General features: G+C 51.9%; 1 protein-coding gene across 1 annotated transcript in view; it reads left to right on the top strand.

Moving 5' to 3' along the window:
- Positions 1–7,760, top strand: part of LOC133360133 (contactin-4-like) — a 55,355-nt gene extending 47,595 nt beyond the window's left edge. The window contains 5 exon segments of the mRNA XM_061578719.1: positions 855–973; positions 2,756–2,948; positions 4,818–4,930; positions 5,355–5,574; positions 7,639–7,760. Coding sequence (XP_061434703.1) covers positions 855–973; positions 2,756–2,948; positions 4,818–4,930; positions 5,355–5,574; positions 7,639–7,760 — 767 coding nt within the window.
- The last annotated feature ends 10,020 nt before the right edge of the window (positions 7,761–17,780 follow it).

The following is a 17,780-nucleotide window of genomic DNA, read 5'->3' as shown; positions in this document are numbered from 1 at the left end:
GGGGGGGGCTGACGAGAACTAACGGAGGTAGAGAATCACCTGAAACAACACCAACAAAACATTGAACACAATATCGCCCAATAATAGATCACGATCTAAACCAAATATAAGTATAACCAGTAAAAACAAAGTTTTTCACTATAAATCCTTTATATGTGTGGCGGCTAGAGTCCTCTCGTCCTCTGGATTGAGATGGCTGTCACCTATGGGTCAGATGATTGCATTGCACCATTAAGCAATTGGTAATTAAATATAATATTTTAGTCCTAAAAAATGTAACATTTTGGAAATTTTTTTTAACGAACATTAATTGTTACGCACAACGAGTCTGTGTGGAAAATGTCAGCTCGATTGGATCACGGGAAGTGGGTTAAAAACGACCGAAAGATCTGCACGGTCCTAAGCAAGCAAGCTAACTTAATATAAAGGATTTAAAAACCTCTACAGTAAAACTTTGCATTGCGAGCATAATTCGTTCCGTAAACGTGTTTGTAATCCAAAGCACTCGTATATCAAAGCACTCGTGTCTCAGTTGTGATCACGTGACGCTCGGCAGACAAAGCGTATACACCCACTACTCGTATTGCAAGACCTCGCTCGTTTATCAAATTAAAATGTACTTAAATGTTTTGCTCGTCTTGCAAAACACTCGCAGACCAAGTTACTCGCAATCCAAGGTTTTACTGTATTATCAACATAAAAACAACCTTTTACGATGAAAGCCTCCTCTGTTTGAATCATCTTGACGCCGGCAAAAAAAAAAATTTTAACCCCCACAGATCGATTGTGGAAATGGTCTCGTTGATTTTATTATGATTAACATTTGCGTTGTCGATTGTATTTATTCACGACAGCACCCATCGTGGCACCTGTGGGCGTGCGCGCGAGGGCCCTGTCGTCATCGGAGGTGGACATCGCCTGGCAACCGCTTCCAGCCGCCCTGATCAGCGAACAGCGCATCCACGGCTATGAGGTCTCGGCACGTCCACCTACTCACGATCGTCCACCTACCCTCATGCTCGACCACCTACCTTCACGTGTCCACCTACTCTCACTCGTCCACCCACCCCCACTCGAGCACCCACCCTCACATGTCCACCCACCTCCACTCGTCCACCCACCCCCACTCGTCCACCCACCCCTACTCGTCCACCCACCCCACTCGTCCACCAACCCTGACTCGTCCACCCACCCTCACAGGTCCACCCACCCCGACTCGTCCACCAACCCTCACTCGTCCACCCACCCCACTCGTCCACCCACCCCGATTCGTCCACCAACCCTCACTCGTCCACCCACCCGACTCGTCCACCAACCCTCACTCGTCCACCCACCTCCACTCGTCCACCAACCCTCACTCGTCCACCCATCCCACTCGTCCACCAACCCTCACTCGTCCACCCACCCCACTCGTCCACTAACCTCACTCGTCCACCCACCCCACTCGTCCACCCACCCCCACTCGTCCACCCACCCACACTCGTCCACCCACCTCCACTCGTCCACCCACCCTCACACGTCCACCAACCTTCACTCGTCCACCCACCCTCACTCGTCCACCAACCTCCACTCGTCCACCCACCCACACTCGTCCACCCACCTCCACTCGTCCACCCACCCTCACACGTCCACCAACCTCCACTCGTCCACCCACCCTCACTCGTCCACCAACCTCCACTCGTCCACCCACCCACACTCGTCCACCCACCTCCACTCATCCACCCACCCTCACACGTCCACCAACCTCCACTCGTCCACCCACCCTCACTCGTCCACCCACCCCCACTCGTCCACCCACCCACACTCGTCCACCCACCCTCACTCCACCACCTCTCGTCCACCCACCCCACTCGTCCACCCACCCTCACTCGTCCACCCACCCCGACTCGTCCACCCACCCACACTCGTCCACCCACCTCCACTCGTCCACCCACCCTCACACGTCCACCCACCTCCACTCGTCCACCCACCCTCACTCGTCAATCTAAACGACGATGATGTAAAAGTGCACCGTAGCTCCCAGTGGCTTTCTCAAATCGGAAGGAAGAAGCGTTCCAGACGGCCACAGGAGCAGCAACGGCGGTCACCGCGACGATGCGGCGACCGCCGTTTGGCCCGCGAGTGGCCAACAGCCGCTGGCCGGAGTTCGCGTATTGACGGCAGAGGTCGCAACCGGGTACCCGATACCCGTACCCTACCCGATACCCGGCTACCCGTACCCGGGTACGGGTACCCGTTTGCGACCCTGGTGCGGCCGGGTACGGGTACAGGTAGGCCGTGAGTCACTGGTGAGTCACCGTTTGTCACTCATTTCCCAACGTCTTGTCTCTTCTCACAATTCAAGTTCCTAGAATCAACCCACCCGTGCCTGCAACATGGCTTCATCCCAGAGGTCGCAATCGGGTACCCGATACCCATACCCTACCCGTACCCGGCCGGGTACGGGTAGGGTACGGGTACGGCCGGGTACGGGTACCCGTTTTCGACCCTGGTGCGGCTGGGTACGGGTAGGCCGTGAGTCACTGGTGAGTCACCGTTTGTCACTCATTTCGGGTAGGGTACGGGTAGGGAACGAGTACCCGTACCCGGCCGGGTACGGGTACGGGTAACCATTTGCGACCCTGGTGCAGCCGGGTACGGGTACGGGTAAGGAATCAAAACCCGTTTGCGACCTCTGATTGACGGTGGAAGTTCCTGGACGATCTCGCGTCACCTTCGTCCCACCCCGTACCTCCTGTCGCCCCACCATCGTCAGGTGGCGTACCGGCGAAGCGTGGACGCGCCGGAGGGCGCCATAGCCCGGCTGAGGACGCCGGGCGGTGCCAAGGCCCACGTCCGCCTGCTGGGCCTTCGCGAGCACACGGAGTACGAGGTGACGGTCCAGGCCTTCAACAGCGCCGGGACGGGGCCTTCCGGCGCGGCGAGCCTGGTCACAACTAGGAAAGCACGTGGGTTACACCACGCGACTCACCGTGTTACACCACGTGGGTTAGACCACGCGACTCACCGTGTTACACCACGTGCGTTACACCACGTGACTCAATGTGTTACACCACGTGCGTTACATCACGTGACTCACTGTGTTACACCACGTGCGTTACACCACGTGACTCACTGTGTTACACCACGTGGGTTACACCACGTGACTCACTGTGTTACACCTCGCGTCGGCGTGGATGCCTGGTCACGTGAGCGTTTACAGGCGCCTGCAGAGCCAGTGGTGGGAACTCAAGGTTCCTGCGGTGCGGACGAATCTATCCATGAGACGACCCCTTTTCACTTACTCACCCACCCTCCCAATCACTCATCCACCCAATTACTCACCTACCCAATCACTCACCCACCAACTCACCCACTCACTCACCCGCTCACCCACCCACCCACCCACCCATTCACCCACCCACCCACCCATTCACCCACCCACTCACCCACCCTCCTCACCCACTCACCCACCCTCCTCACCCACTCACCACCCTCCTCACCCACTCACCCACCCTCCTCACCCACTCACCCACCCACCCTCCCACTCACCCACCCTCCCACTCACCCACCCACCCACTCACCCTCCCACTCACCCACCCACTCACTCACTCACCCACCCACTCACCCACCCACTCACCCACTCACCCTCCCACTCACCCACCCTCCCACTCACTCACCCTCCCACTCACCCACTCACCCACCCACCCTCCCACTCACTCACTCACCCACTCACCCTCCCACTCACCCACCAACCCACTCACTCACCCACCCACTCACCCACCCACTCACCCTCCCACTCACCCACCCTCCCACTCACCCACCCTCCCACTCACTCACCCTCCCACTCACTCACCCTCCCACCCACTCACCCACCCACTCACCCACCCACTCACCCTCCACTCACCCACCCTCCCACTCACCCACTCACCCACTCACCCTCCCACTCACCCACCCTCCCACTCACCCACCCTCCCACTCACTCACCCACCCACCCACCCACTCACTCACTCACCCACCCATCCTCCCACTCACCCACCCACCCACTCACCCACCCTCCCACTCACCCACCCACTCACCCATTCACCCACCCACCCACTCACCCACCCACCCACTCACCCACCCACCCACTCACCCACCCTCCCACTCACCCACCCATCCACCCACTCACCCACTCACCCACCCACCCACCCACTCACCCTCCCACTCACCACCCACTCACCTACCCACTCACCCACCCACTCACCCACCCACTCACCCATTCACCCACCCACTCACCCACCCACTCACCCTCCCACTCACCCACCCACTCACCCTCCCACTCACCCACCCACCCTCCCACTCACCCACCCACTCACCCTCCCACTCACTCACCCACTCACCCACTCACCTACCACTCACCCTCCCACTCACCCACTCACCCACCCACTCACCCTCCCACTCACCCACTCACCCACCCACTCACCCTCCCACTCACCCTCCCACTCACCCACTCACCCACCCACTCACCCTCCCACTCACCCACTCACCCACCCACTCACCCTCCCACTCATCCACTCACCCACCCACTCACCCTCCCACTCACCCACTCACCCACCCACTCACCCACCCACTCACCCTCCCACTCACCCACTCACCCACCCACTCACCCACCCACTCACCCTCCCACTCACCCACACAGTTAACCGACTCCGTGCCGTACAGACGCGAGAATTCTCGTCCTCGTTCAGCCGACGGCGGCGAAGGCGACCCGAGTGAGAGGTCTCGGCGTAGCCCCCCCCCCACCCCCCATAACCCCCCCACTTCCCCCCCACTCCCCCCCGGTTCGCCCGTCGCAGCTCCGAGCAAGCCGCCCAGAATCACCCAGTGGCGGACGGACGGCGTGCACGTGACCCTCAGCTGGGAGCACGTCGCCCCTCTCGACAACGAGTCCGCCGTCACCGGCTACAAGGTGGGGGCCGGGTCACCTTGCCCCCCCCTCCACCCCCCCCCCTCCACCCCCCCCTCCACCCCCCGGGGCACAAGGTGGGGCCGGGTCACCTCACCTTGCCCCCCCCCTCCACCCCCCCCCCGCCATTCCCGCACCTCCCATCAGCGCCATTGGCAGCGCACGGTGCGGATGAATCTCGAGGTGCACGCTGCGATGCACACTCCGAATGTGCAGGCGTCAAGGGGGGGGGGGGGTGGTTCGGCATCGAACCCGCGACCTCGTGAACGTGACTGACCACAAGGAGGAGGGAGGACGAGGAACAGGCCGAGAGAGCGAGCGAAGATTGGGAGCTTCTGCAGCTTCCAGCAGGGACGTAGCAGGGAAGGCAGGGTGGCGAGGTAGGGCGGTGGGGGTGACGTGTCCCGTGTCCACCGCCTGCTCACAGGTTCGATACCGCTCGCTGGGACAGGCGGGCGCCCGCGAGCTGCTCACCAACGAGACGCGGGTGGAGATCCCCTTGCCGGTCGGGGGTCGTGGCGGTGGTGGTGGTGGTGGCGGTGGTGGTGGTGGTGGCACGGCGCTCGTGGTGGAGGTGCGAGCCTGCAGCGCCGAGGGCGAGGGGAGTGCCAGCACGCAAGTGCGGGTGCCGCACAGGGCGAGCTCCGGTAGGCGCGGGCATAGCCGCCCGGTGCGTGTGTGTGTGTGCGTGTGGGTGTGTGCGTGTATGTGCGTATGTGTATGTGTGCGTGCGTGCGTGCGCGTGCGTGCGTGTGCGTGTGTGCGTGCGTGTGTGTGGGTGTGTGCGTGTGTGTGCATGTGTGCGTGTGTGTGTGTGTGCGTGCGTGTGCATGCGTGCGTGTGTGCGTGCGTGTGTGTGGGTGTGTGCGTGTGTGTGCATGTGTGCGTGTGTGTGTGTGTGCGTGCGTGCGTGTGCATGCGTGCGTGTGTGCGTGCGTGTGTGCGTTTGTGCACAGACTGCCCTACATGACATCATAACAACAGTCTGGACCACTGGACGGGTACCGCAGGATTGGAAGGGTGCCCTGGTGGTCCCCCTCTTTAAGAAGGGGGACCGCACAGACTGTAACAACTACAGGGGCATCTCACTCCTCAGTGTGCCGGGAAAGGTCCTGGCAAGGATTATTCAACATCGCCTTGCTAGGCACGCTGAGGAGAGGCTTGCGGAACCCCAATGCGGTTTCAGGAAAGGGCGGTCCTTGTACAGATGCCATATTTTCTGTCCGTCTGCTACAGCAGGGGTGTAGGGAATTCCAACAAGACCTACATCTCTGCTTTATTTACCTGGTCAAGGCCTATGATACCATCAGTAGGCTTGGGCTCTGGGTTGTTCTTCGTGCTTTCGGAGTCCCTGACCCTCTGCTCACGATCATTAAGGACCTTCATGATGGTGAGCGGGCCCGGGTAAAACTACGTGGCCGGGAGTCGGAGCCTTTCCCTGTACACCTTGGGGTGCGACAGGGATGTCCTCTGGCTCCCACATTATTTAACATCTATTTAGACTGCGTAGTTCGTGAAGCCTTCAATAGCTGTACCGGGGGAATTTCCATTTGGTACAGATATAATGGGAGGCTGATCGACGCCCGGGCGCGATCAAGGGATGGCTCCCTATTGGTCAACCACGTTATGTATGCCGATGATTTGGTAATAGCTGCTCATTCAGAAGAGGAGTTGGAGACGCTGCTGCTGAGACTGGAGCGTGCCACTAAGAGGTGGGGCCTTACCATCAGCCCCACCAAAACTAAGCACCTGCCTGGGTATTTTGTACCATCGGACACTCCACCCCCACAACTCCCAATCGGTGATGGGGCAGTTGTGGAGAGAGTGGAGAGTTTCCCATACCTGGGCAGTGTGCTTATGACCGGCTCCAGTTTATCAGCAGAGGTCTCACTCCGAATCAGTCGAGCGGCAATATCTTTTCATCGGTTGCGTAACGCTGTGTGGAAGCTACCTGGTCTGTAACTCCGCACGAAGCTTCAGGTCTTCTCGGCCACGGTCATTCCCTCCCTTCTCTACGCTTGCGAAATGTGGACCCCCCTAATGGAGCATCTTCGCCGGTTGGAAACATTTAGGCTGGCCTGCCTACGATCCATCCTGGGTTTAACCAGGCTGGATTGTGTGAGGAGCTCACAAATCCTTGAAAGATCTGGGCAAAGTCCCATCGGTGAGCTCCTCCGGCAGGCAAGGCTGCGTTTGCTGGGTCATGTAGCCCGCATGCCCAGCTACCGCATGCCTAAACAGCTTTTGTTCGGCCGGATCGAGGGGTCTAAACGGGCGCGGCAAGGGCTAGAGAAGAGATGGAGTATGGCGGTTGTTGTTGTGTGTGCGTGTGTGACCGTGAGAAGGGGTAGTGTAGTGGCCAGCGCATGAGCGGGCGAGTAAGTGGGTGAGTGGGTTGGTTGGTGCGTGGATGGGTGCGTGGGGGAGGGGTGAGTGGGTAGGTGAGTGAGTGAGTGGGTAGGTGAGTGAGTGGGTAGGTGAGTGAGTGGATAGGTGAGTGAGTGGGTGAGTGTGTTTTTACCTACAGTGCGGTGGTGGTAGTAGTAGTCTTCAACACGGGCGGACGGAGAAACCAACTCGTGAATTTCACGGTGAACAAATCGACACATCCCACCGCTAACCTCCCCGATCAGCCCACGAACGTTCCGATTGCCTCCTCGGTCTTCACGACCGCGTTTGTATCTCCCCCCCCCCACCCCTCCCCCCTCCAGGGATGAAGCTGGGAGGATCGTTCAGCTCGGCGGGGGTCACCACGATGTCTGCGAGTCCGTGGGGCCTCACACTCATCCACGTCGCGCTCGCATCTCTCTTAGCGCGAGAGCCGTTCTCCTAGAGAGGGCAAGGCGGGCGGGGGGGCGGGCGGGCGGGGAACCACGGAGCCCGGGTTCGTAACGGGCCGTGCCCGGTGTTTTGTCGGAAGCTCCGAGGAGGAGGGGGAGGGGTTGGAATGGAATCAACGTCCCGCGCGACCCGAGGTGGAGCAACCGATTCGGCCGCGGGTCACCGGGGCCGAATGCGTCAAGAATCGCGTCATCGGTTGTCACCCCCTGATCTTGCCAAGCCCGGCTCGAATGTTGCAGTCTTAAAGAGGCATCGCAACAGCCAAACCCAGTTCGAACGTTGTAGTCTTAAAGAGGCATCACAACAGCCAATCCCAGCCTGAGGGTTGTAGTCTTAAAGAGGCATCACAACGACCAAGCCCAGCCTAAGGGTTGTAGTCTTAAAAAGGCATCACAACAGCCAATCCCAGCCTGAGGGCTGTAGTCTTAAAGAGGCATCACAACAGCCAATCCCAGCCTGAGGGCTGTAGTCTTAAAGAGGCATCACAACAGCCAATCCCAGCCTGAGGGCTGTAGTCTTAAAGAGGCATCACAACAGCCAATCCCAGCCTGAGGGCTGTAGTCTTAAAGAGGCATCACAACAGCCAAGCCCAGCCTGAGGGCTGTAGTCTTAAAGAGGCATCACAACAACCAAGCCCAGCCTGAGGGTTGTAGTCTTAAAGAGGCATCATAACAGTCAAGCCCAGCCTGAGGGCTGTAGTCTTAAAGAGGCATCACAACAGCCAATCCCAGCCTGAGGGCTGTAGTCTTAAAGAGGCATCACAACAGCCAATCCCAGCCTGAGGGCTGTAGTCTTAAAGAGGCATCACAACAGCCAATCCCAGCCTGAGGGCTGTAGTCTTAAAGAGGCATCACAACAGCCAATCCCAGCCTGAGGGCTGTAGTCTTAAAGAGGCATCACAACAGCCAATCCCAGCCTGAGGGCTGTAGTCTTAAAGAGGCATCACAACAGCCAATCCCAGCCTGAGGGCTGTAGTCTTAAAGAGGCATCACAACAGCCAATCCCAGCCTGAGGGCTGTAGTCTTAAAGAGGCATCACAACAACCAATCCCAGCCTGAGGGCTGTAGTCTTAAAGAGGCATCACAACAACCAAGCCCAGCCTGAGGGTTGTAGTCTTAAAGAGGCATCATAACAGTCAAGCCCAGCCTGAGGGCTGTAGTCTTAAAGAGGCATCACAACAGCCAATCCCAGCCTGAGGGCTGTAGTCTTAAAGAGGCATCACAACAGCCAATCCCAGCCTGAGGGCTGTAGTCTTAAAGAGGCATCACAACAGCCAAGCCCAGCCTGAGGGCTGTAGTCTTAAAGAGGCATCACAACAACCAAGCCCAGCCTGAGGGTTGTAGTCTTAAAGAGGCATCATAACAGTCAAGCCCAGCCTGAGGGCTGTAGTCTTAAAGAGGCATCACAACAGCCAATCCCAGCCTGAGGGCTGTAGTCTTAAAGAGGCATCACAATAGCCAATCCCAGCCTGAGGGCTGTAGTCTTAAAGAGGCATCACAACAGCCAATCCCAGCCTGAGGGCTGTAGTCTTAAAGAGGCATCACAACAGCCAATCCCAGCCTGAGGGCTGTAGTCTTAAAGAGGCATCACAACAGCCAATCCCAGCCTGAGGGCTGTAGTCTTAAAGAGGCATCACAACAGCCAATCCCAGCCTGAGGGCTGTAGTCTTAAAGAGGCATCACAACAACCAATCCCAGCCTGAGGGCTGTAGTCTTAAAGAGGCATCACAACAGCCAAGCCCAGCCTGAGGGCTGTAGTCTTAAAGAGGCATCACAACAACCAAGCCCAGCCTGAGGGTTGTAGTCTTAAAGAGGCATCATAACAGTCAAGCCCAGCCTGAGGGCTGTAGTCTTAAAGAGGCATCACAACAGCCAATCCCAGCCTGAGGGCTGTAGTCTTAAAGAGGCATCACAACAGCTAATCCCAGCCTGAGGGCTGTAGTCTTAAAAAGGCATCACAACAGCCAAGCCCAGCCTGAGGGCTGTAGTCTTAAAGAGGCATCACAACAACCAAGCCCAGCCTGAGGGTTGTAGTCTTAAAGAGGCATCATAACAGTCAAGCCCAGCCTGAGGGCTGTAGTCTTAAAGATGCATCATAACAGCCAAGCCCAGCTTGAGGGCTGTAGTCTTAAAGATGCATAATAACAGCCAAGCCCAGCTTGAGGGCTGTAGTCTTAAAGAGGCATCACAACAGCCAAGCCCAGCCTGAGGGCTGTAGTCTTAAAGAGGCATCACAACAGTCAAGCCCAGCCTGAGGGTTGTAGTCTTAAAGAGGCATCACAACAGCCAAGCCCAGCCTGAGGGCTGTAGTCTTAAAGAGGCATCACAACAGCCAAGCCCAGCCTGAGGGCTGTAGTCTTAAATATGCATCATAACAGCCAAGCCCAGCTTGAGGGCTGTAGTCTTAAAGAGGCATCACAACAGCCAAGCCAGCTTGAGGGTTGTAGTCTTAAAGAGGCATCACAACAGCCAAGCCCAGCCTGAGGGTTGTAGTCTTAAAGAGGCATCACAACAGCCAAGCCCAGCATGAGGGCTGTAGTCTTAAAGAGGCACCATGACAGCCAAGACCAGCTTGAGGGCTTGGCTGTTACGGTTGGCTGCGTAGGGTGTGAAAGAAGTTCAACACGCATACACACTACCCATAGACTCAACACTGCCCATAGATTCAACACTGCCCATAGACTCAACACTGCCCATAGACTCAACACTGCCCATAGACTCAACACTACCCATAGACTCAACACTGCCCATAGACTCAACACTGCCCATAGACTAACACTACCCATAGACTAACACTACCCATAGACTAACACTACCCATAGACTCAACACTGTCCATAGACTCAACACTGCCCATAGACTCAACACTGCCCATAGACTCAACACTGCCTATAGACTTAACACTACCATAGACTCAACACTGCCCATAGACTCAACACTGCCCATAGACTCAACACTGCCCATAGACTCAACACTACGCATAGACTCAACACTGCCCATAGACTCAACACTGCCCATAGACTCAACACTGCCCATAGACTCAACACTACCCATAGACTCAACACTACCCATAGACTCAACACTGCCCATAGACTAACACTGCCCATAGACTCAACAATGCCCACAGACTCAACCTGCCCACAGACTCAACACTGCCCATAGACTCAACACTGCCCAATAGGACTCAACACTACCCATAGACTCTCACCACATGCCCATAGACCTGCTAACCACTGCCATAGACTCAACATATGCCCATAGACTCAACACTGCCCATAGACTAACACTGCCCATAGACTCAACACGACCCATAGACTCAACACTACCCATAGACTCAACACTGCCCATAGACTCAACCACTGCCATAGACTCAACACTGCCCATAGACTCAACACTGACCCATAGACTCAACACTACCCATAGACTCAACACTGCCCATAGACTCAACACTGCCCATAGACTCAACACTGCCCATAGACTCAACACTGCCCATAGACTCAACACTGCCCATAGACTCAACACTGCCCATAGACTCAACACTGCCCTATAGACTCAACACTACCCATAGACTCAACACTCCCATAGACTCAACACTAGCCCATAGACTAACACTACCCATAGACTCAACACTACATAGACTCAACACGGCCCATAGACTCAACATCCCATAGACTCAACACTGCCCATAGACTCAACACTGCCCATAGACTCAACACTGTCCACAGACTCAACACTGCCCACAGACTCAACACTGCCCACAGACTCAACACTGCCCATAGACTCAACACTGCCCCATAGACTCAACACTACCCATAGACTCAACACTGCCCATAGACTAAACACTGCCCATAGACTCAACACTGCCTATAGACTCAACACTACCCATAGACTCAACACTGCCCACAGACTCAACACTGCCCATAGACACAACACTGCCCATAGACTCAACACTGCCCATAGACTCAACACTGCCCATAGACTCAACACTGCCCATAGACTCAACACTACCCATAGACTCAACACTGCCCATAGACTCAACACTGCCCATAGACTCAACACTGCCCATAGACTCAACACTGCCCATAGACTCAACACTACCCATAGAATCAACACTACCCATAGACTCAACACTGCCCATAGACTAACACTGCCCATAGACTCAACACTGCCCATAGACTCAACACTGCCATAGACTCAACACTGCCCATAGACTCAACACTGCCCACAGACTCAACACTGCCCATAGACTCAACACTGCCCATAGACTCAACACTACCCATAGCCTCAACACTGCCCATAGACTAACACTACCCATAGACTCAACACTGCCCATAGACTCAACACTACCCATAGACACAACACTGCCCATAGACTAACACTACCCATAGACTCAACACTGCCCATAGACTCAACACTGCCCATAGACTCAACACTACCCATAGACTCAACACTGCCCATAGACTAACACTACCCATAGACTCAACACTGCCCATAGACTCAACACTACCCATAGACTAAACACTGCCCACAGACTGAACACTGCCCATAGACTCAACACTGCCCATAGACTCAACACTACCCATAGACTCAACACTGCCCATAGACTAACACTACCCATAGACTCAACACTGCCCATAGACTCAACACTGCCCATAGACTCAACACTGCCCATAGACTCAACACTGCCCATAGACTCAACACTACCCATAGACTCAACACTACCCATAGACTCAACACTGCCCATAGACTCAACACTGCCCATAGACTCAACACTGCCCATAGACTCAACACTACCCATAGACTCAACACTGCCCATAGACTCAACACTGCCCATAGACTCAACACTGCCCATAGACTCAACACTACCCATAGACTCAACACTGCCCATAGACTCAACACTACCCATAGACTCAACACTGCCCATAGACTCAACACTGCACCTCCGATTAGTATGGTTGGCTACGTATGGTGTGAAAGAAGTCCAACATACGTACAACGCTCTCCAAAAACACATTAATGACTGGCATTTCTGACAGGTATAACACTGTTAAAATTGCTCGATGTGACTTCGAAAAGATAAATTCGTGGAAAAACAAAGTGACGTGTTTTTAAAAATAATTTAAATCGCTTTGGCACACACGTGCCTGTTACGTGTGTCTGTGTGCCTGTGTGTCTGTGCGTCTGTGTGTCTGTGTGTCTGTGTGTCTGCGTGTCTGTGTGTCTGTGTGCGTGTCTTTCAGTTAGCTGTTAGCGCGCTGCACTACGAACCCGGCGACCCGAGTTCGATTCCCGCTCACAGCCAACACCGGTGACAATTATCTGAACTGGTACTGGGCCTTCTCCCCTAGGTCGACTCAGCCTAAAATGAGTACCAGGTGCGGTGTGTAAACATCGCCACTGGGGAGACAAAGGCGGTCGGGCGTGGTGCTGGCCACCCACCCCCTCGTGTGCCGTGCCCGCCTTCATAGGTGCCACTCGCTAACAGCACTTGCCCCTACAGTCTGCGCCGGCTACATGGGGGACCTTTGTCTGTGTGTGCGTATCTTTGAGTTCCTTTGCGATGGTTCAAAGAAGTTGGGGGGGGGGGGGGAAGTAATCGAAACATTTTCTTGCACAATGTCGCTTTTGACAGCCTAAATGTGTGAATTTTGATGTGTGTGGCTTTCTTAAAAAAAACTGTACATTTAAAAAAAAACTTTTCTGGAGGGGATTTTTAGGTTTGAAGCACGGGTTTTTGTTGTTGTGTGTGTGCTTATGGGGGTTTGTATACTGCGGTCGACCCGTGGCACCTGCTGGGTCTGCCCCGTGACCTCCTGCCAGCGGGTGTTCGACACTTCACGTGGCCTCAAGGTGCACATGGCCTGGCACAAGCGTCGTGGTGACCTCACCGCCACTTAGTGGCGAATGGCGTTTGTTATTATACTGCGGAGAGAGGGACAAGCAAAAAGAATTCGTCAGTTTCAAAAAGTCACGGAAATAAACGTGGCGTCAAAACTAAAGCCCTCCTTTTTTCCTCCCCTGTTGCATTTCACCGAGTTCCTCTGAAGAGTCATGTTTGCATAGACCACAATACCTTGCAGCCATAATGCAAACAAAAAACATAACTTTGATAATATATGCACTGTCCTTGAAGTTGATTGGTCCACACCCGAGACAGCTTTCCTTAGAGCCTAGTCTCACATGACGAGGAACTTTAGTGCGCCTTTTGGCGTCATCTGGTCCAACCCATGTGAGACTAGGCTCTAAGGAAAGCTGTCTCTGGTGTGGACCAATAAACTTCAAGGACAGTGCATATATTATCAGAGTTATGCTTTTTGTTTGCATTATGGCTGCAGGTATTGTGGTCTATGCAAACATGACTCCTTGTAAAAAAAAGTGTCAGTTTTGTTGCCAGATAGATGGGTAAAAAAACAATTATCATATTTTTTACTGGCAAATGAGGTTCCAATAATGGTTCCTCTGAAGAGTTTACGTGGAGCGGTCTTGCCAATAACATCTGGCAGCAGTTTTCGAACGGGCCTCACTTTGCTGATGAGACCCAGCAGGTTGAAACCGGGGCAGGGTTTCCTTGCGAAATGAAATGGCATTCCCGTCAACCCATATCCGTCAACCCACACGGTATAGCCCCCCGTATTCTTGTCCAGGGTAATTGGAGTTTTCAGGTCGATACCGCGTACAGCCGTTTCAATACGGGCAACATTTTTTGTATATTTCTGTGTTCTCCCTTGTGATGGGGACGTTGTAGGGTGAACGCTGGTCTGTGATAAGGTAGGCACTGATAAGGGGTTGATAGGTATGTGAGTTTCGATTTAAAGCTTTCGTGACTGCAGGGATTCATCTTCTTGGTTCTTTCGGTAAAGTCACGTAGAAGGGAAATAATAAAATAATCAAAATTAAACATAATAAAATACAATTCTCACGACGTTTCGGCCACAATGCAAGCAGCCGTCCTCAGGTGAAGAACAGGTCTGTCGGGAAGACAGTGTCATTCAGACACTGTCATTCAGACACTGTCTTCCCGACAGACCTGTTCTTCACCTGAGGATGGCTGCTTGCGTTGTGGCCGAAACGTCGTGAGAATTATTATATAATGTTTTATTTATTTTATTTTATTATTTCCCTTCTACGTGACTTTACCGAAAGAACCAAGAAGAGGTATGTGAGTGTGTGTATCTCTACATCAAGCAAGCAGCATCAGCATGCAAGATCATAGACAGTAGTAGCATGATAAGTATCATCATGGACACAAATTATCAAAATTAATACGTCAAAAAATTGTTTAGTGACGTAAGTTTTGTCTATTTGTGTTTCTCCCTTGTGGTGATGGGACTTTGTAGGAGGAACGCTGAGATTCATAAGGGTCACGGGGTGATCAACAAGGTCTGAGTTTGTCTGTGATCAGGTAGGGCACTGATAAGTGGTTGACATTCTAGATTTGAAGTTTTCGTGACTGCAAGTATCCACATTCTCTCTGGTTCTTTCGGTAAAGTCACGTAGGTGAAAAAATAAAATGAATAAAAATAACATAAGAATAAAAAATAATTATAATAAAAAATAAAAAATAAATAAATTCAATTAAATCACGACGTTTCGGAAGCAACACAAGTTTCCGTCATCGGGTGGGACAACCACAGAAATCTATTTTTTTATTTTTTTATTCTCATGTTTTTTTTTATTTTTTCACCTACGTCACCTTACCGACAGAAGCAGAGAGGAAGGGGTTGACAGGTTTGTGATAATAGTCTCTAGGTGCGACCGTGCCAAGATACAAATCACAATACGAGGGGGCCCATAGTCTCACACAGAGACCCATAGTCTCACACAGAGACCATATACTTACAGAGAGACCCATTGGCTCATACAGAGACCTATAGTCTCACACAGAGACCATATACTTACAGAGAGACCCATTGGCTCATACAGAGACCTATAGTCTCACACAGAGACCATATACTTACAGAGAGACCCATTGGCTCATACAGAGACCTATAGTCTCACACAGAGACCATATACTTACAGAGAGACCCATTGGCTCACACAGAGACCCATAGTCTCACACAGAGACCCATAGTCTCACACAGAGACCATATACTTACAGAGAGACCCATTGGCTCATACAGAGACCTATAGTCTCACACAGAGACCATATACTTACAGAGAGACCCATTGGCTCATACAGAGACCCATAGTCTCACACAGAGACCATATACTTACAGAGAGACCCATTGGCTCATACAGAGACCCATAGTCTCAAACAGAGACCCATAGTCTCACACAGAGACCATATACTTACAGAGAGACCCATAGTCTCACACAGAGACCCATAGTCTCACACAGAGACCATATACTTACAGAGAGACCCATTGGCTCATACAGAGACCCATAGTCTCACACAGAGACCATATACTTACAGAGAGACCCATAGTCTCACACAGAGACCCATAGTCTCACACAGAGACCATATACTTACAGAGAGACCCCTTGGCTCATACAAAGACCCGTAGTCTCACACAGAGACCCATAGTCTCACACAGAGACCATATACTTACATAGAGACCACATATTCACATAGAAACCCATAGACCTGTACAGAGACCCACAGACCCATGTGTGAAGGGGGATAAAACTATACTTTTGTTTTCGACTTTTGTTTTAAAGGATGAAAATTGCTTTAAAATGTATTAAAAACGCGCTGTCTCTTTGTGGGAGGAAAAAGGTCGGATATGGTTATGAATGATTTATTTAAAACCTATAACTGGCAAATGCAAGCGGGGCTTTTGTTAAAACGGTGCTTTGTTTTCTTACCAAATGCTGTCGGCTTCTCGTGTTTTCAATACTGTATACGGATGAATAATCGCGTGCATTGAAAGCTGTTAATAAAATTGTGAATTGGCCACTTCTCTTGTGCACTGGCCTTGTGCATTAACGTCACACATCGTCACAAATGTCTGACACCCTCCCCCCCTAGGTGCGTGACGTCATTTATGGACGGCCCCAAAGTCCCATCGCAAGAGAGAAACACAAACAAATAAGAATTACACATTTTGTGCCCGTATTGAAACGGCTGTACGTCGCATGGACATGAAAACTCAATTTGCCTGTACAATTTTTCGATTTAAAGCTTTCGTGACTGCAGGGATTCATCTTCTTGGTTATGTCGGTAAAGTCACGTAGAAGGGAAATAATTAATTAATATTTTATAAAACATAATAAAATAACATAATAATATAGTAAAATAAACTAATATGATATAAGAAAATAAAAAAATAAAATTATATAATATAATAAAATAGTTAAATAATATATTAATATAATATTATTATATTTCGATTTAAAGCTTTCGTGACTGCAGGGATTCATCTTCTTGGTTCTTTCGGTAAAGTCACGTAGAAGGGAAATAATAAAATAATAAAAATTTAACATAATAAAATATTATGTTTTATTTTAATAAAATATTATTTTTAAAATAATAAAAATAAAACATAATAAAATATTACGTTTTATTTTAACAAAATATGTTTTATTTTTATTATTTTAAAACATTTTATGAAAATAAAACATAATATTTTATTATGTTTTATTTTTATTATAGTGCGGTGAGCGAAGCAAGTTGCAGGAGCTGCGCCCAAGTTTTTTATTTAAAAAAACTAATAAAAAAATGCGCAATTGAGTTTGTCAAAACGTTCATTGGTGATTCTGTGGACACAGTTTCCCACACAAAACGATGCACAGACATCGCAATCGGACGTTAAAGTTCAAGTGAAGCCCCATTATATTTCATTAATTAAAGAAAATATCTCGTTATTTACTGAATCGAAGATTGACGGCGGAAACAAAGATCGATTCCTCGAATTTCAAAATCGCATCGATTCCACAAAACCACGTTACGCTACACGGCGAATCGATCTGGCGCTGTTGCTAATCGAAACTAATTCGATTCCATTCATCGGAACGTTAAGCAGCGCGCAGGAATCGCGAGCGTGAAGTTAATTTTGGTTTTCGATTCAGGAGAAT

Source organism: Lethenteron reissneri, chromosome 67 (genome assembly GCF_015708825.2).
Source record: "Lethenteron reissneri isolate LAM-NWPU_2019-01 chromosome 67, ASM1570882v1, whole genome shotgun sequence".
Taxonomy (NCBI): Eukaryota; Metazoa; Chordata; class Hyperoartia; order Petromyzontiformes; family Petromyzontidae; genus Lethenteron; species Lethenteron reissneri.
This window is presented reverse-complemented; position numbering and strand designations above follow the sequence as displayed.